This window comes from Myotis nattereri (genome assembly GCF_964212035.1).
Source record: "Myotis nattereri genome assembly, chromosome: 1".
Classification (NCBI taxonomy): Eukaryota; Metazoa; Chordata; class Mammalia; order Chiroptera; family Vespertilionidae; genus Myotis; species Myotis nattereri.
The window spans coordinates 154,872,922-154,892,703 of NC_138075.1; the positions used below are offsets into that span (position 1 = coordinate 154,872,922).

Below are 19,782 nucleotides of genomic sequence, written 5' to 3' on the forward strand. Positions count from 1 at the left end.
CTTTCAAGCGAAAATTAGAATGGTGGGAAACATGTATCCATCACTGTGAACTTGATGGTTTCCCAATACTTAACGGTTTTTCTGATGAACTAAAAATAGTATTAGTGAACGTGATTTATATTATATCATCTAATGAAATATATCGACTTTTATAAGATCTGCTGAACTCAGCAAACCATGTCACAAAGGCAAGATGTTACAAAATCATGCACAAGCAGAATACCTATGAGCAGAACAGATCAGAACAGATGTAGAGCAGAATATATCAATGGATTTTATATACAAAAAGTCATTGATATGTGTCACAATCCAGTCTTAACTAATCTTTAAGAAACTTACCATTTGTCTATTTTTGGTGTAATATTAAAGGAGAACCACAATTATGTGAAAAGGTTATTAAAATACTCCCTTTTCCAATTACTTATCTGTGGGAGGATGAAATTTCATCACATAATTGAACAAAAACAGCATATTGCAGCAGGCTGAATGGAGAAACACGAAAGAGCATCCAACTATCTTCTAATATGCCAGAGATAAAGAGATCTGCAAAACTGTCAAATATACCACTCTTCTCTCTAAATTTCTTTTGTTTTGGAAAATATAGTCAATTTTCATAAAAATGTATTATTTATGTTAACTTATGATGGCTTTCTATTGTATTTCTACATGGACTATATCTAAACATTTTTAATATTCTCAAGTTTTAATTTCTAATAGAGTCATTATCAATAAATACACCCTACATAAACAAAAGTTCTCCAGAACTATCAATAAAAAATCTGTGAAGGGATCCTGGGACCAGTAAGTGAGAACACTGTCCTTGAAGACTCTTGCTATTGGCATTCTCCCCACCTGCACCTAGTGGGCCTTTATAAATGCAGGCAGCCCGCTTGGGCCTCTGTGGGGTTCACTGATGCAGGTGTAATTCACTGTTCAGTTTTCTGTCCTATTGTTTATACTGATCGTAACCCATTCTCTCAAACCTCTTATCCCTTCATTTCTCCCCTCACTTTCAGCAAATGACTAAGCCAATCTACGAAGAAATGAAAAGCCATGAAACAAGAATTTCTCCAAATTCCTCCCAGCACCAAACCTTACCTGGATCTGTACCAATCCCTTCATCATTTCAGAATGGAAGGGGAAACCATCCTCCTAGTTAAGGCCAATCCCTTCCAAATGTATTCCATCAATTCCTCCTGCCTTTCTCAGGGATGTCTCATAGAAGACTGTTGCAAGTAAAGGGGTAAACAAGTGTGAGGAAAGGCAAGTTCAAGGAACTGAAAAAGTTCAAAAGTTCAGTAGAGCCAGGAGGTAATGGCTTGGAGATTTTCACCAGCATAGAAATTACTAGGTTTTTTTCTTCTTCTATTTTTTATTTTTAAAAATTACTAGTTCTTGACCTTTTTGAGTCAAAGATCCCCTTAATAATATCATACACAGGAGAAAGGAAAGAGGGGCATTTATATTATTATATAACCACATGCTAAATTTTTTTATAAAATTTCAAGAAGCGGATGGATATTCTGAAGTCCATCCAAAGGCTGCATTTTAAAAACCCTGAAATAGATGGTAACTGAAATCTAGAGGTGGCGATAAAATTAATGTAAGAGAATATTCAGTGTGGAGAGAAAGTGGCCTAGGCCTGAACTTTATAGAAAACCAACATTTACGGGACAAAAAAATCACACACACACACAAGAAGAAGTCTTTCAAAAAGATCAAGAATAAGCAGCCTGATAGGTCGAAGGAAAAATAGGAAGCTGTGGCAGAAGAAATGCCAAGGGAAGAATGAAGGAGGACGACCAGCCAAGTGTGTCAAATGCTGTTGTTAGTCAGGAAAATGGAGGTCACTGTTGTCACAGTATCACTGTGGGGGCAGAAACCAGTTTGTATCTGGTGAAGGAATGAGTGAGAATTAAAATTTATTTTAGGAAGGTTGGCTATGCCCTAGCAGGTTTGGCTCAGTGGACAGAACGTCGGCCTGCGGACTGAAGGGTCCCAGCTTTGATTCCGGCCAAGGGCACATGCCTGGGTTGTGGGCTCCATCCCCAGTAGGGGGCATGCAAGAGGCAATCAATCAATGATTCTCTCTCATCATTGATGTTTCTATTTTTTTCTCCCTCTCCCTTCCTCTCTGAAATTAATGAAGAAAGAAGAAGGGGGGGGGGAGAGGGAGGAGGGGGGAGGGGAGGAGAGGGGAGCAGCAGCAGCAGCAGCAGCAGCTTGGCTATAGCCCAGCTGGTGTGACTCAGTGGTTGAGCGTCAACCCATGAGCCAGGAGGTCATGGTTCGATTCCCGGTCAGGGCCCATGCCTGGGTTGTAGGCTTGGTTCCCAGTGGGGGGCGGGCAGGAGGCATCCAATCAATGATTCTCTCTCACCATTGATGTTTCTATCTCTCTCTTTCCTTCTCTCTTCCTCTCTGAAATCATGTAAAATATATATATTCTTTTAAAGATTGGCTATAAAGAAAAAGGATGCTGCTTAAAAAAACACACACAACAACAAACCTTTTTAAAAATGGGAGAGACATTTTTATGTTTCACTGCTGATGGAGATAAGCCAGTAGACAGACTAAAGACACAGGAAGAAAGGGGATAAGTAATACTAAGGTTTATGATGATGCAAAAAAAGATGAGCTGGGATCCAACGTGCAGGTAGAAGTTTTGACCCCAAGCTGTAACTGCTATCTCATTCTATTCAACAGAGAAAAAGAGAAGAGATTTCTGGCCTTTTGGCTTGTTTTTTTCTGTAAAATTGAATGCATGCATGGTCTTTAAAGAATCAAGCATTACTGTATTTTTAATCCTCTGAGGCAGAGTGTAGTATCATGCATATGAGAAACATCCAATAAATATAATTTTACACAAATCTTCATAACTAATAACTAATGAAACTTCTAATTATGTCCCAACAGCCTAGTTTTCCACATAAATGAGGTGTTGCATTAAGTGCAGATTCACCAAACCCGGGGCTCCAAAGCATTGGTATTCAAGCAATTACCTCACAGTAGTTACACCAGACGGAATGTTTTAGGACAGGTGACAGGCGGCTTAGGAGGCTTATCTTAGGAGCTTCTGCAGTTTAACAAAGGGGTAGTCATAAGGTGTTTACTATTTCAACTGTCAGACTAACAATGAAAAGCTAGGACATCACTTGAAATGACCAAGAATACAGGTGTTTTCCAGCTACAGATAGGGCAATGAAAACCATTCAGTGATCTCCAATCAGCATTTTTTTTAAAATGAAACAGAATGGATTAAAATAATAAAACAAATTATAGGATCACATGTGATTAAGGTAAGAATTATCTCATGAAACTTTTTTCATATATATCAGAACAAAATATAAAAAAAATATTTCTTGCCCTGGCTGGTTTGGCTCAGTGGCTAGAGCATCGGCCTGCAGACTGGAAGGTCCCAGGTTCGGTTCCGGTCAAGGGCATGTACCTTGATTGCAGGCACATCCCCAGTGGGGGGTGTGCAGGAGGCAGCTGATCGATGTTTCTAACTCTCTATCCCTTTCCCTTCCTCTCTGTGAAAAATCAATAAAATATATTTTAAAAAAATATTTCTTACTGTGGCTGGAGCAGTGAAAAAGTATGAAAGTTACTGACACTATGATGCAGAAAGATAAAGGCCATAAAGTAACAGTTTCTATACAGTTATAAATTACACAGCTATAAATCAAAAGACTATTCCCATGCATACAAGAAAAGATGTCTGGTTACACATATTCCCTTATACAGGCACGCCTCAAAGATACTGCTGGTTAAGTTCCAGAACACTGAAATAAAATGAGTGCTGCAATAAAGCGAGTTGTAACTTTTTTGCTGGTGGAGGGTCTTCACCTTACATTGTAAAAGATGCAACATCCGTGGGGGGCAATAATGTGAAACACAATATAATGAGGTATGCTTGTATTATTCAAGAGCACTCACTTACCTGATCATGCATATACGTACATTATAAACCTGGGGGGGGGGGGGGAGCTCAGCTTTTCGTGATTCAATTTTCCCTCTAAAGTACTTAAATTTCAACATCCCGGCTTTCCTAAAACCAGCTATGCATTCCAACATCTAAATTACTTTTTTCAAATACTCTCAAATCACTTACCTGAAGAAAAAGGTCCCCGAAGATATTAAGTTACAAATATGGGTAAGCTTTCCCCCTCTACCTGCTAAATAATATTCTATTTAAGGAGCTCTATATTGCTAAGTATTTTTAAAGTTTCATCCACCAAACAATTCCAACTTACACTACATCATATATATTAATACTACATTCCATCCAAGGACCTAAGCAGATATTCTTGAAGTGTGGTCCTCAGACCCCCGGGATCCTGAAGATCCTTTGAGAGTCTGTGAAGTCAACTATTTTCAATACTAAGGTACTGTTTCCCTGTCTGTACCTTCTGTGGTCATCTGTACTGAGGGTGAAAGGCAATGGTAAGTCTCCAGGTGCCTTGGCAAGTATCCCTAAAGCACTTCTCCTTTCTACGGAAGTATGACAAGAAAGCACTTGCGTGATTAAACTGCAAGCTAAACCCGCTGCTTTTATCGTGGAATATCATTTTCACAGGAAAGAATATCTACAAACTATACTAACTCAGACTTAACTTCCAAAAAGTGAACCTGCCACTTCTGGGAAACAACTGACAGTATTTGCTGCCTATGATAAAATTCCAGCTTCCAAGTGAAAAATAAAATTGTGGAGATCTTAGACCTGCCATCATGAGCTTGACGGCGGTCCAATACATAAAGAAATTTCTCGTGATGTCCCTGTTGATATTAAATAATGTAATTTTAAAAATATGGTGTAATGAAATATGGTGTCATCAACATCTGGAAGATCTGCATAACTCTGAACCAATACTTTCAAATAATCAATGAATTAACATATAAATACCTTTAAAGCGTCTCCGTTTTCATTTGTAATACAGTAAAATACCGATAAACACTTAAACAAACGCCTTTTGGGATCCTCACTAATTTGGAAGAGTGCAAAGGGGTCCTCAAACCAAAAGCTTTGAGAACCGATGATCTAAGTTATTGTTATGCAACAAAGTAATGGAGATCAACTTAAGGAAGTTCCTAATCTTCCTCCTCTTCCTCCCCTGTTTCTCCAACAGTGAAGAGCTGACCGACAGACCGACCTTTCTATGTGTATTGCGGGCGGGGGGGACAGAAAATGTAACAAATAACCGGTTTTACTAGTCGGAAGGAATCAAACACTTTAAAAAGACTAATTCTGAGTCTGCCCTTCCTCTAGGCTTCAGCTGGGCACAAACCCTGAGTCGCACCATACAGGTGAGGGACAGGAGGACTGGGGCAGAACTCCGCAGAACACCGACAGGTGGGCGAGCGGCGAGGCGCTGAGAGCCTGCGCGGGAGGGAGGGGCACATGTGGGTGGGGTTCTGCCAAAATCCTGGGTTTTCCTGCCGCTCCCCCACTTTCTCCGGAGGCTGCCGAGTAGGGAGTGTAGGGGAGAACCGGGGGAGGGAGGGGGGCCCAGAGGGAGGCTCTCGCTCACCCCCGGCCTCCCGCAACCCTCTCAGTGCCAGTCCCGACTCCCGGGCTCCCCTCTGGCCGCGCCCCCTACGCACCCCGCGCCACGACCCCAGGCTCCTCACCGCCAACAGGTTCCTGTCCTCCACCAGCTGCCGCTTCCGGAGGATCTCCGACTTCAGAACGTCCATGTCGTCGCCCGGTTTAAGCTGGAGGGCCTCTCTCCGGCTCCTCCGGCCAAGCCTCACCCGGCCGGGCGCTGCGGTGCCAGTAAACACTGCAGCCCAAACACTGTGGCGCTTCACTGACAGCAGCCGCTTCCGGCGGAAGCTGAGGCGAGTGACGGGCGGAGAGAGAGCACCCAGGGCGCCCGTTGTTGACGGAGCCGCCGTGGAGGAGCGGCCCCTAGCGGCGCCCTTGGGCAACGCGCCCGCAGGGTTCCCTTAGAGCCGCACAAATCGACACAAGTCTTCTGGATTGTGGGGACGTCTACCCGCTTCGTTTTAATGGTGATATTATACCTGCTCGTTCAGGCCCAAAAACCTCCTAGCAGAAGACCTCAATTATGTTCAATAAGACCAAATCCTTACTTATTATACCAGAGGTTCATATCAGAGTTTCTGAAGTTACCTGCTTGCCAAAATTAATGTACTAGAGAGTGAGGACAAATCTGAACACTATTTCCAGCTCATTAATATAAAATAAAAGAGCAGGGTTCATTGCTAGCCTGTTAAAGTCCATCTAAAGTTAACCAATTACATCCACTGAAATATTTTTCAGAAGTAAATTTGTCTTTCCCACCCTAACTGCCACACAGGAATACTGTGAAAAATCACAGCAGGACAGATGTGAGAGCAAATTCTGAACTAGGAAGTGTAGCCCTCACGTAAAGTCTGATCATAATGACCCTTATCCTCTGTTGTGGCTCACATCACCCCTCCCACCTGCAATCTTCTCCAGCCCCCTCCACGCACACACCCCCCACACACACACCCAAATCTTCCCCTAGTCCAGTGGTTGGCAAACTGTGGCTCGTGAGCCACATGCGGCTCTTTGGCCCCTTGAGGGTGGCTCTTCCACAAAATACCGACTTCTGCGCATGGACCACGAAGTTTCAATCGCACTGTACATGCATGCCTGCACATGGTATTTTGTGGAAGAGCCACCCTCAAGGGGCCAAAGAGCCGCGTGTGGCTCGCGAGCCACAGTTTGCTGACCACTGCCCTAGTCCAAGGAGCTCTCCACCAGACCCTGAATTGGATCCTTCCCTTCCAACTCCGCTTTTGCCTCTTGCCCTTGTCCTCTTTGTCTCCATATCAGCGATTTTCATCTCCTGGCACACACGAACTAATTACTAAAATTCTGCGGCACACCAAAAACACACGTTTTGCTAATCTGACAAAGAAAAAGGTATAATTTTGATTCATTCACATTGGTTAGCTATTGTTATGTTGGCTGTTGTCATTTTTTTAATTTGACAATCCAAGGGAAAAGATATCAGTGCCTGACTAAATAGTCAGGTACTGCATGTTTTAAAAATTCTTGTGGCACCTTGGTTGAAAATCACTGCTCCATATTCCTACACTATGCTTGTCATTGTTCTTATCTGGTTTCCGAGCATCAAATTTGGAAGGCCCTAGCCTAGAGGAACTTCTGTAGACATCCTATGACAGCAGTGAGAAGTGATAATTGAGAATGGAGGAGAAGACTGTAAAACAAACAAACTCAGGAACATAAAGTTCTGCATGTAAAGGGTGTCCCCTCAAAAATGTATACATACTTTAACAGCTGTTAGGTCAATTTTGAAAATAAAATGTATTTTAATAAACACTGCCTTTATAATTATTCAAAGTGTATGTATACATTTTGGGGATATATATATATATATATATATAGAGAGAGAGAGAGAGAGAGAGAGAGAGAGAGAGGGGCCCGGTGCATGAAATTCATGCATAGGGGGTGTCCCTCAGCCCAGCCTGCACCCTCCCAATCTGGGACCCCTCAGGGGATGTCCGACTGCCGGTTTAGGCCTGATCCCTGTGGGACATCCCTCTCACAATCCAGGACTGCTGGCTCCGAGCCACTCACCTGCCTGCCTGGTTTCCCCAAACCGCTTCTGCCTGCCAGCCTGATCACCCCCTAACCCAGTGATGGTGAACCTTTTGAGCTCGGCGTGTCAGCATTTTGAAAAACCCTAACTTAACTCTGGTGCCATGTCACATGTAGAATTTTTTTGATATTTGTAACCATAGTAAAACAAAGATTTATATTTTTGATATTTATTTTATATATTTAAATGCCATTTAACAAAGAAAAATCAACCAAAAAAATGAGTTCACGTGTCACCTCTGACATGCATGTCATAGGTTCACCATCACTGCCCTAACCGCTCCCCTGCCAGCCTGATTGACACCTAACTTCTCCCCTGCAAGCCTGATCACCCCGAAGTGCCCTACCCTGCCGGCCATCTTGTGACAATGTGGGGGTGGCCATCTTGTGGCAGCCATCTTGTGATGGCATGGGGACAGCCATCTTGTGATGATGTGAGGGTGTGAGGGTCAATTTGCATATTACCTCTTTATTATATAGGATACCCAGTTTCACTGACTGAAGCAAATAAAGGCTGATAGGCTGATAATGATTAATCTTAAATGCTAGGCTAAGAAAAAAATTAGACTAAAAATCTTAAAATATAATAATATAATTACTAGAATTTTCTGCAAATGTAAATCAACTTCTTTTAGACTTACTGAGAAACATCTCATAAATAAATTCAGTAAGTTACAATATGTGAGAATATTATATTCTCACTCTAATTACAACTTTGTACAATAATAAATATTCTTTTTTAATAATTAACCTCTATACTTTTTTTTTAATATATTTTATTGATTTTTTACAGAGAGGAAGGGAGAGAGATAGAGAGCTAGAAACATCGATGAGAGAGAAACATCGACCAGCCGCCTCCTGCACATCCCCCACTGGGGAAGTGCCCGCAACCCAGGCACATGCCCTTGACCGGAATCGAACCCGGGACCCTTCAGTCCGCAGGCCGGCGCTCTATCCGCTGAGCCAAACCGGTTTTGCCTAACCTCTATACTTTTAAAAAAATATGTTTTTATTGGTTTCAGAGAGCGGAAGGGAGAGTCAGAAAGAGATATAAATATCAATGATGAGAGGGAATCATTGATCGGCTGCCTCTTGGCACGGCCCCTACTGGAGATCAAGTCCACAACTCAGGAATGTGCCCTGACCAGGAATCAAACCGAGACCTCCTGGTTTATGGGTCGACACTCAATCTTGATGATGCAGTTTAGCTATCAAAAGCAGATAAAAATTGTAAATATATATATACTTTAAGGAAACAGGATTAATACATTTTTAAAATAATATCATCTAAACTACATGCCTAAATGTGTGATTGATGACCTAATATGAATAATTTATTACTCAAGAATTATGAACAGCGACTTTGTTGTATTGAATAACATGATATTATTATAAATATACTGTTTTAGATATTTGTTTAAAATTTTAAGGAAAAAGATGATGTAGTATCATAACACTAGGTGGCGGTAACTGATTTTAGAAATTAAATTGTTAAAATATTTTAGCATGTATTTTTTTAACTCAAAAACCATTTAGTGCTGCTTACATTTCAGAAGGAAAGGAAGGAAAAATTCACAAGGCTATACAGTACCATTTCTACACATGTGGGCTGCTCACCCCCACTCCATCCTTTTCCTTTGAATGCTATAAAATCCAATAACTCTCAAATTTGTTGGTCTCATGCCCTTTACACTTAAAAATTTTTGAGCATCGTAAGAGCTTTCCCTAATGTGGGTCATAAGCAAATAATGATCAATGTTTTTCTTGGTAGAATTTAAGACCGAGAAATTTAAAAAGATGTATTGAGCCATTTTAAAATAACAATAATACACCCAATGCTTGTTAATATAACTATTTTTATAACTATTTTTTTGACAAAACAAAAAAAAATTAGTAAGAAGAATTACTTTGTTTTAAATCCCTTTTAATGTCTAGATTATTAGTATATAGCTGGATCCTCATATTTATTTATAGATTCAATCTGTTGAAATATAACATATTAGCCCTGGCCAGTGTGGCTTAGGACACATGCTGGGGTTTCAGGCTTGATCTGAAGTAGGGGACCTGCAGGAGGCAGCCCATCGAGGTTTCTCTCTCTCATCAATGTGTCTATCTCTCTCTTCCTGTCACTTCCTCTCTCTGAAATCAATTAAAATATATTTAAAATTTTTACTGGGTAAAAGTACAAATAAGCAAAAAATATAAATGTAGAACTGCAATAACCCCACCTATCAGGAGAAAACCATATTGGCAGACAACCCTTAAGTACTTTACCTGCATATCCTATATAATAAAACCCTAATATGCAAATTGACCAAACAGCAGAACAACTGGTCACTATGATGCACACTGACCACCAGGGGGCAGACGCTCAACACAGGAGCTGCCCCCTGGTAGTCAGTGCGTTCCCACAGGGGGAGCACCCTCAGCCAGAAGCTGGGCTTATGGCTGGCGAGTGTAGCGGTAGTGGCGGGAGCCTTTCCAGCCTCCGCTGCAGGCGGGTGGTAAGGAGTGAGGGGTCCCAGCCTGCGAGAGCCCTGGACTGCGAGAGGGATGTCCCAGACTGCTAGCGGATGTAGGCCAGGCTGAGGGACCTCCCCCACCCCCCCGCCCCTCCAGTGCACTAATTTCATGCACCAGGCCTCTAGTCTCTATATATAATCTATATATATATAAAAGGCTAATATGCTAAGTGTCCAGCCATCCGACCAGTCGCTATGATGTGCTCTGACCACCAGGAGGCAGACACCCAACACAGGAGTTGCCAAGCTGCAGTGACTTGGCAGTAGCGGTTCTTGGGTGACGCACCCCAAAACCAGAGAGGAGGGAACCCAAATCCTCACGAGGGCTGCGCAGTTCCACCTTCAGCCATGGGTTATGTTGTTGCTAGGGCACTGTTGCCCCCGAATCTGGTTTACTGCACACTTGTGTTTGTGTTCCACACCCTGTACGACAGCAACTTTGCAGAGTGCCCTTTTGCACTCCAGGACCCCTCGGGGAATATTGGAGAGCTGGTTTCGGCCTGATTCCCGCAGGCCAGGCTGAGGGGCCCCACATGCTGGAGGGAATCCCACTCACTCCACAGACACTGGGCAAGGACCGAGGGAGGTTGGCTCTAGGGCGTGTCCAGCCCATCTCTCCCAGTCCTGCCCCGCTGGCCACCTTCTAAGTAATTTCCTTTCAATGTGCCCGAATCCATGAACCGGGTCACTAGTATTTACATAATTTTAAAACAAAAATGGAATTCTTCCATATAAATTGTCACCCCAAATAAATGAATTTCATTGTCTTTGTTAGTGATTAGTTAGTTCTGCTTCTAAATTTTTGCTGTTGTAAACATTATAGCAGGAATAACGTAGGGGACAACTTAGAATGAAAGAAGATGTAGGGGGTGGACAAAAATTCTGAAAAATGGGTAAAACTGCTTAGAGTTATATAAAAGTGAATAAAAATTATTCCTCATGGTATGTGAGAAATATCACTACACACAGAGTTACAGGGAGTAATCACTTTTTATCAAATTACTAGAGGTCCAGTGCATGAAATTCATGCATGGGGGGTGGGGGTCAACCAAACGACTGAACAAGCAGGCTGCGTGGGGCGACCAGGCCAGCGGGGGCGTCGTGAGGGGCAACCAGGCTGGCAGGGGGGGCAGTAAGAGGTGATCAGGCCAGTGGGGGAGGGGGCAGTTTGGGGTCACCAGGCTGGTGGGGGGGCAGTTAGGAGCGACCAGGGCTTTTTTTTTTCCAGTGACTTTTTTTTGGGGGGGAGGGCGTGGTTGGGGACACAAGCTCATAATGGGGAAGAAAGGGATTTGTGGCGCCAGTGGGAAAAATAATTCTTTCTGGGCACAGATGACTGGGGCCCTGAGACATTTAGGAAATCCGTGCACCTCGGGTAGGTGAGAGCCCAGGAGAGCGGCTGAGGACCCCTTCGGGTGCCCTGTCCAGCTCAGCTCGAAGGCTCTGCTCCTCCACAGCCCTCGCTGTCCCCTGTGTGCCAGTCTCCCTGGTCCTTCCCAAGTGCAGTTGACCGCTTGGCTCAGAACCACACTGGTTATTTTAAACTCAAGATTTTTTTCTTTCTTTTTTTTTTTTTTAAATATACCTTTATTGATTTCAGAGAGGAAGGGAGAGGGAGAGATAGAAACATCATTGATTAGCTGCCTTCTGCATGCCCCCCACTGGGGCTTGAGCCCACAACCTGGGCATATGCCCTGACCAGAATCAAACCTCAACCTCCTGGTTCATGGGTTGATGCTCAACCACTGAGCCACGCCGGTCGGGCTAAACTCATGATTTTTAACAATAGCCACCGTCAGGCTTGCAGGATTTCCTGCTGTGTTTATAAGCCATGGGTTTGTTCTCTGACTAGCCAGGATGCTGAACTCTGGTAAAAATGTCAAGACTCTGCAGATCAACAGGGTCAGAGTCCAACAAGTTTTATCTCCACACACTGTGCGGTGCTGTTTCCCTGAATATTTATCAGTGCAGATGAGCACCGTCCAGGGGATTGGGCCTAAACCGGCAGTCGGACATCCCTTTCACAATCCTGGACCGCTGGCTCCTAATCGCTCACCTGCCTGCTTGCCTGGTCGCCCCTAACTGCCTCTGCGTGCTGGCCTGATCGCCTCTAATTGCCCCTCCGTCCCCCGCTGGCCTGGTAGCTCCTAACTGCCCTCTCCCTGTCAGCCTGGTCACTCCTAACTGCCCCCCCTGCCAGCCTGGTCACCCCCAACTGCCCTCTCTGCTGGCCTGGTCGCCCTCAACTGCCTTCCCCACCGGCCTGGTCGCCCCTCACGACCCCCCTGCTGGCCTGGTCGCCCCACACAGCCTGCTTGTTCAGTCATTTGGTCATCCCTCACTAACCCCCCTGCCAGCCTGGTTGTAGGCAGCCATCTTGTGAGGGCGTGAGGGTTAATTTGCATATTACCTCTTTATTATATAGGATAATTTTGGTCAAAATGTCATCTTAACTAAAATGTTTTCTTCCCAGTGTGTGGCCACTCATTCATTTTCACTCTTCCTGGTCCTCCTAAGCCTCTGTCTGTCTGTATGCGATGTGTTTCATTCTAGCCACTTCCTGCCAGCCTAAGCATCTCTTTTCTTTCTAGAACATCTGCCTTGCTAATTTCTAGTTTTTTACTGATTCTACCATCTACTTTCTTCCCTCCTCCCTCCAGGATGCTGAGCACTGCTGGTGAAAAAGCATACAACTTGTTTCACTAGGTGTCACTAGGTATGTTTGCTCTCCAGCCAGGACAAGATTGTCCCTGTGCCTCTGTCCCTCTTCTGAATCTCCACAGTTTGTTTATCCTTCCTTCTAATTGCATATCCTGGGTTACAGTCCTCCACCTCATTAATCCTCATATTCCGATTTGTAAACTGAAAGTAATTTTAGTTTCCTTGGACAAGACGTGGAAGAATGATGTCTCTAATACTAGTATATTCAGAGATGAGAAGGAAAAAAGATTTCCTCCTGAAAACTGAACTAGAAAATTCCCCCCCAATGAAGGTGACTGCATCTATGGCCTGTCAATCAAAGAGTTGCCTGTCAACGTGTGACTTAGTGATTTGGAAATGAACAAAACAAGCCGGAGGAGGGCAGTGGTAGTCACAGCCTGCAACCTGGAGATGTCCAGCAAATGGAGAGGCTCGGTGGACAGCACATTCCACTTGGAGCGTCCCTGAGGCTTCCTGCCTGCTCTGTCTCAGGGCTCTTGCCCACCCACCTGTGCTTTGATCAGAGGGTAGGAGACTCAGTTAAAACATTTTCTCTTTGCTCTCTAAGCCCAGAGCCAGAAACTATCAGAAACTCTCGGTAAATCCATTTTATTTCCTAAATGTTTAATGAACATATCATATTTCAAGAACGACTTTCCCTATCCTTTTTATTGATAACATTTTAAGAGTTCTTTCTTTATTGTCTAAAGTTTTGCGTATGTCTCCTTTTCCCCCAATTGACTCCCCCTCAACCATTCCCACCCCGGGCAAGCCCCCACTGCCCCAGTGTCTTCATTTTAGGAGTTCTTGAAAGTTTAGCCTGAACACTCCAGTCCCCACCAAGCATGTTGTGTTACTGCCAGAATGTTCCCCTTCACATGGTGGTGCTGGAGGTGCTGAAGCACTGGGAATAACATTATTATAGGACTGAGGATTTCTGTCCAAATGCAGTACAAATATTTTATTTAGAATTTTCTTATATGAAAATCGTAATTACGCAAAATCCCATTTCCTCTTTTCCTCTCAAATTTGTTATATCGTTTTTCAATTGTGAGGTTTATTATATTTATGCAACCTTAAACTCCATATCTAGTGTTTCCTTAGTCGTACAGTTAATTCAATGCTTGTTATCGTTTCTTTTCTAGCAGTTTTCCCATTTATTCCGCCTGCGGTGACTAATGTTCAGCATTGTGCATATAGAGGAATGGTGTTGAATGAATGAGAACGAAGGGCTGGGAGGGAGTCTCCCTTTCCCTTCTATTACAACACAGTTGGCTCCCAAGGACGATCTCTGCTGCCCTGGACCACTTCTCCTCCTCAGCATCTGGCGTCACTGCAAAGCTCTCCTGGGAGTCTGAAATTTCACAAATTGCATCACTGTGACACCTCCTGGCAGAAAACAACACCTGCTGAACGGGGATGCAGTGCGGCCCTCCCGCCGGGAGGGGGCGCCGTGGCCAGGCGAGTGCGGCGAAAGTGAGTGCCTCTCTGCCTGCCGCTCCCTTCCTGACCCCGCGCCCGCACGCGCCCTGCGGACTCCGCGTCGGGGTTGGCGCCGGCTGCGGTCCGGGCCGTCACGGGGCTGACGCCGAGTGCGCCCAGCCTGCCCTCAGCGCAGCGCCTGGGCCTTGGTGCGCCGCTGCGGCCCATGGGGAGGGTCGGCCTGGCGGACCGGGTAAGTGGCGCCCCGGGGGGCACCGGGACGGGAAGCCTGGCGGGAGGCGGGGCGGGAGCGCCTCCGCGGGGGCATTTGGACGGGAGACCGCGGCTTTAGGCCGCGTCGCAGTGGGGCGGGAGGTCCCGGGCCGGTCGGTCCCCGGAGCCGCCGGCGCCCTCGGACTCCAGGCGGCCCCCCGCCCCGGCCCCTCCGTTTCCTGCGCGCCCGCCGCCGCTTTCCTTTATCTGCCTCGGGCTCTTCCTCTCTGCTCGCCATTCTTTCACCGTCTGTCTGTCTCCGTCTGCCTTGGACCCGAGGACGTTTTTCGCTCCCCGCCGTTGATCGTGTGTCGGAAAAGTTGCCGGGTCCCCGGTGGCCGGGCCCGTGTCCCCTGTGGCCCAGCGCACTGGCTGCCTCTGAGCCGGGGGTGGAACGGAGAGAAGCTTTTCCCCTCCTGGGCCGTGGACCCCACCGGTCATACCCCGCGGAGACGAGGGGTTTCCTGGCAAGAAGAGCGACTCCGGTGTTACCTCCGTCTGTGTGCTTTCAAAGCTGGTGTTTTAGCGTCATGTTCAAGCTGCCAGCTTGTCTTAAGCGTCACCTCTTGCCCAGACCATGTGTTATGAACAGCAGTTGCAAGATGAATACGATTCTACCCCTGCTCTCGGAGTTCGGTCTCCAGGGAAACAGTCATAAACCCATGCCTGGACTGGAGAGGGAGTGATGCTTGTAACTGAGTCTTGGAGGGGTTTTGTTGTTGGACCTGCAAGATGGGGAAAGGTGTCCCGCAGAGGAAAGGAGTGTCAAGGTAGCTTCTGCTACCAGAGGCACCACCGTGCATTCTGGGAGCTTCCGGTAAGGCCGAGAGAGGGTTGAGGAGAGGTAATCAGGTCGGATTAAAAGGTTCTAGGTCTAGGAGAAGCCTTAGGGTACTAATTGCTAGAACCAGGCGAATGGATGGAAAATGCGTTCTGGATAAGGGCAAAATGTGCATATATGCAGGTCGAGGAAGACCGTATCTCCCAGCAGCAGGTGGAGTTTTTAAAGGATGCAACTCAGTTTCCACGTTTTTATGGGATAAAGGTTGCAGACATTTTGGCTATAAGGATATTCAGGGAATATGGGGTAATAAATTAGTAACTTAAAGTGGAGTGTGTTTTATTTTTAGAATTTTATCAAATGTGTTGCAGCCCTAGCCGGTTTGGCTCAGTGGATAGAGCGACAGCCTGAAGGGTCCCAGGTTCGATTCCCGTCAAGAGCACATGCCCGTGTTGTGGGCTCAGTTTCCACTGGGGGGCCTGCCGGAGGCAACCAGTCAAGGATTCTCTCTCCTCATTGATATTTCTATCTCTCCCTCTCCCTTCCTCTCTGGAATCAATAATAAAAAAAAAGTCTATTTAAAGAAAAAGAATAAAAAAGATATGTGTTGCAGCCTGTCTGGTGTTGCTCAGTGGTTGAGCCTGGGCGGGTGAACCAGGAGGTCACAGTTTCATTCCTGGTCAGGGCTTGATCCCCAATAGGGGTGTGCAGGAGGCAGCCAGTGGATGATTCTCTCTCATCATTGATGTTTCTCCCTCTCCCTCTCTAAAATCAATAAAAACAGATTTTTTAAAAATAAGGAATGTGCTGCAAGCTGTACAGTTTAGAACAGATTGTGAGATAGACAGAAATATAACCTGGTGTAATACAAGTGTTAACAGTGAAGAGCTATTCTGATTGTGAAGCGCTCTGATGACTGAGGATAGCTTTTATGGAAAACTAGAGGCCTGATGCATGAAATTTGTGCAAGAGTAGGCCTTCCTTCCCCTGGCTGGTGGCACCACCGGCTTCCGTCTGACAGCGGGGACCCGGGCTTCCCTCGTAGCTCCGGCTTTGTCTGGAAGGATGTTCAGCCTAATTAGCATATTATGCTTTTATTATTATAGATATTATAGATAAGAATTGGGGGAGCATTTTTATGTGTGTTCCCAAATGTAACTTTATAAAGTGGATTTCGTGGTGGTTGTTTTTTTTTTAATTTTTAGAAAGAGGAAGGGGAGAGGGAGAAACATCGATTTGTTGTTCCACTTATTTATGCATTCATTGGTTGTGTATTTTCTGGGAACAATGAAATCCACTTGCCTTGGCCAAGTAGCTCAGTTGGTTAAAGCATTGTTCTGATATGCCAAGTTTTGGCATATTGTTTTGGCATATCAGAATGATGCTTTAACCAGCTGAGCTACCTGGCCAGGGCAAGTGGATTTCTTTTTACCTGGTTTGTTGTTCTTTTAAATGTGTTTTTTATATTAGAGAGAAACATCAATTGGTTGTTCCCCATACCCACCAACTGGAGATTGAACTGGCAACCTGGGCATGTGCCCTGACTGGGAATTGGTGCACAGTTTGATGGTCTGCCAACTGAGCCATACCGGACAGAACTTACCTGGTTTATTTTAAATTATCTCCGTGGAACAGATGATCCAGAGCTAGTAATCCCTCTAGTCTTTCATAATAGTAAATTGTGAAGGATGTTCTATTATACACCTAACTTACAGATGACTCTCATGGACTTTGTTTGGAATACACTCCAGCCTATGTTATTTTGGTAATAATCGAGTCTGAAAATTAATGGGAATATTAAACTGTAACAAGGGTATCAGATGTGGGGGTATAGTGAAATTTTAAAATTCTTTAAAAAGTCATTGTAACTCTATGAGGCAGATGCTTTGTATTACCTATTTTTTTGTGGACATCAATGTCCATTGCACCTCCTATTCCTTTCAGTCGGAATATACTTTCCATATTCTTCAGACTTCATTTCCCCTTCATGGTACCTGAGTATCTATTTAGTGATAAAAAGGCCTCTTACCAAGCTTGCTTCTTGAGGTGCTCAGAACTCAGACCTTGATTTATTATTAGTTGTATGGTTGTAGTATTTTTTTGTCCCATTAATTATAGTATACTATTTAAAATTTACCACTTATATCAAATACCACTTACCATAAGTTAATATCCTGAAAAGACAGATCTGCAGATCTTATCCTATATAATAAAAGCCTAATATGCAAACCAACCAAACGGTGGAACAATTGGTCGCTGTGATGGGCACTGACCACCAGGGGGCAGACACTCAACGCAGGAGCTGGCCCCTGGTGGTCAGTGCGCTCCCACAGGGCGAGTGCCACTCAGCCAGAAGCTGGGCTCACGGCTGGCGAGCACAGCGGTGGTGGTGGGAGCTTCTCCTGCCTTCACACCAGCACTAAGGAGGAGCGAGCCAAGTGGTAAGGAGCAGCAAGCAGGCGGTCGGTAAGGAGCAAGGGGTCCCGGACTCCGGGGAGTAGGCCTAAGCTGGCAGGTGGACATCCCCTGTGGTGTCCTGGACTGCAAGAGGGCACAGGCTGGGCTGAGGGATCTGCCCTCTCCAGTGCACGAATTTCCTGCACCGGGCCTCTAGTTCTTTCATAATAATGTGATTTAAGTAGGTACATTAGCACTTTTTCATCCATTCACGGGTATAATTAGAAAATATTTGTAAAGCACTTACAATTTTCCAAACATGGTACTAAAATAGAGATACAAGGATGAAAAACAGCCCTTACTTGAGGCATAACATGTAAAAGTTGCCCTGATCCAACTATGTTCAGGGGAAACAAATTGGAGATAGTGCCCAACCAGTGTTACTCAATGATTGAGCATCAATCCATGAACCAGGAGGTCACTGGTTCGATTCCCAGTCAGGACACATGCCTGGGTTGTGGGCTTGATCCCCAGTACGGGGCAAACAGAAGGCAGCCGATCAGTGATTCTCTCTCATCATTGATGTTTCTATCTCTCCTTCTTCCTTCCTCCCTCTCTAAAAATCAATAAAACATCTTTTTCTTTTTAAATATATTTTTATTGATTTTTTACAGAGAGGAAGAAACATCGATAAGAGAGAAACATCGATCAGCTGCCTCCTGCGCATCTCCTACTGGGGATGTGCCCGCAACCCATGTACATGCCCTTGACCGGAATCGAACCTGGGACCTTTCAGTCCGCAGGCCGACGCTCTATCCACTGAGCCAAACCGGTTTCGGCTTTTTTTTTTTTTTTTTAACAAAAAATATTTGGAGATAGTTTTATGTATCAGTAGTAGTCACCAAAGGCTTCCAAGATGCTCTTGAAAGGTAAATAGGTGGGATACTTCGGAGAAAACTTCTTCCATGTTCTTTTTCTGCCAGTAGGGCATTTTTAACAAACATAGTTTGCCAGCTTAGGTAGAATCTTGAAAGTCACTGTTCTAGCAGAGCCATGTTAACTGTGTTTGTTCTTAAATGGAGCATATGTGAAAGATATGTTGACCAAAAGGTGATGTTACAATTAAAAAAGAAGTAAATAGGTATATTAAGTTGTAAAAATCAGTTCTCGGTATTTGCATTTGATCCTGGCTCCTTTAAGGTATATACAAATGTTAGAAAGTGCTGCTGTTTTATTTCCTGGCACAAGACTTCATGAAGTAAATGTGTTATATCATCTGAGTTAACATCTCAGCTTGAAATAAGTTCGGGTCCTGGCTGTCTGTCAATGCATTTGTTACATTCAGTGGCAGAAATCATATCCTATCACAAATCAACTATGATATCCTATATAATAAAAGCCTTATATGCTAAGCATTCGGTCATCTGGTCAGCCATTCAACCACTCAAAGCATAATATGCTTATGATATGCTAAAGTTGTGCAACTGCTCGCTATGATGTGCACTGACCACCGGGGTGCAGACAGTTGACTGTCAATCAGTTGCTATGACGTGCATTGACCACCAGGAGGCAGATGCTCTGACTGGTAGGTTAGCTTGCTGCTGGGGTCTGGCTGATTGGGACTGAGTGAGACAGGCCAGGCATGCCCTGGAGCCCTCTCGTGGTCTCTCCCTGGCTGGCCAACCTCCTGTGTCCCTCCCCGGCCCCAGTCGTGCACTGGTAGTGTCCCTTGGCCTGGCCTATGCCCTCTTGCAATCCAGGACCCCTCAGGGGATGTTGGAGAGCCGGTTTCAGCTCGACGGCAGAACAACTGGTTGCTATGATGCTCACTGACCACTTGGGGGCAGACGCTCAATGCAGGAGCTGTCCCCTGGTAGTCAGTGTGCTCTCACAGGGGGAGCACCACTCAGCCAGAACCTGGGCTCACAGCTTAAGCCGTCAGACATCCCCCGTGGGCTCCCAGACTGCGAGGGACCCCCACCCCCCTAGTGCACGAATGTCATGCACCGGGCCTCTAGTTTTGTATAAGTACTTAAAATACCTAAAGTTTAAAAAAGTATACACACCTCTTA

At 45.0% G+C, this 19,782-nt stretch overlaps 2 protein-coding genes across 6 annotated transcripts in view; one reads left to right on the forward strand and one right to left on the reverse strand.

The window, feature by feature from the left end:
* PRPF18 (pre-mRNA processing factor 18) overlaps positions 1 to 5,825 on the reverse strand; it is a 35,651-nt gene extending 29,826 nt beyond the window's left edge. For all 4 annotated transcript variants that reach the window (XM_081099034.1, XM_081099032.1, XM_081099033.1 and 1 more), the window contains exon 1: positions 5,632 to 5,825. In XM_081099034.1, the coding sequence (XP_080955160.1) occupies positions 5,632 to 5,697 (66 nt within the window). In that variant the 5' untranslated portion in view covers positions 5,698 to 5,825. The remainder of the gene's footprint in view (positions 1 to 5,631) is intronic.
* An 8,462-nt stretch (positions 5,826 to 14,287) lies between these two features.
* The window catches only part of RBM17 (RNA binding motif protein 17), a 35,395-nt gene continuing 29,900 nt past the window's right edge, over positions 14,288 to 19,782 (forward strand). Inside the window, exon 1 of one of the 2 annotated variants that reach the window (XM_081091112.1) lies at positions 14,288 to 14,512. The gene's annotated coding sequence lies outside the window, so the exon portion shown is untranslated. Of the gene's footprint in view, positions 14,513 to 14,553; positions 15,350 to 19,782 lie in introns of those variants that run through there. The other variant, XM_081091113.1, reaches the window with a different exon arrangement.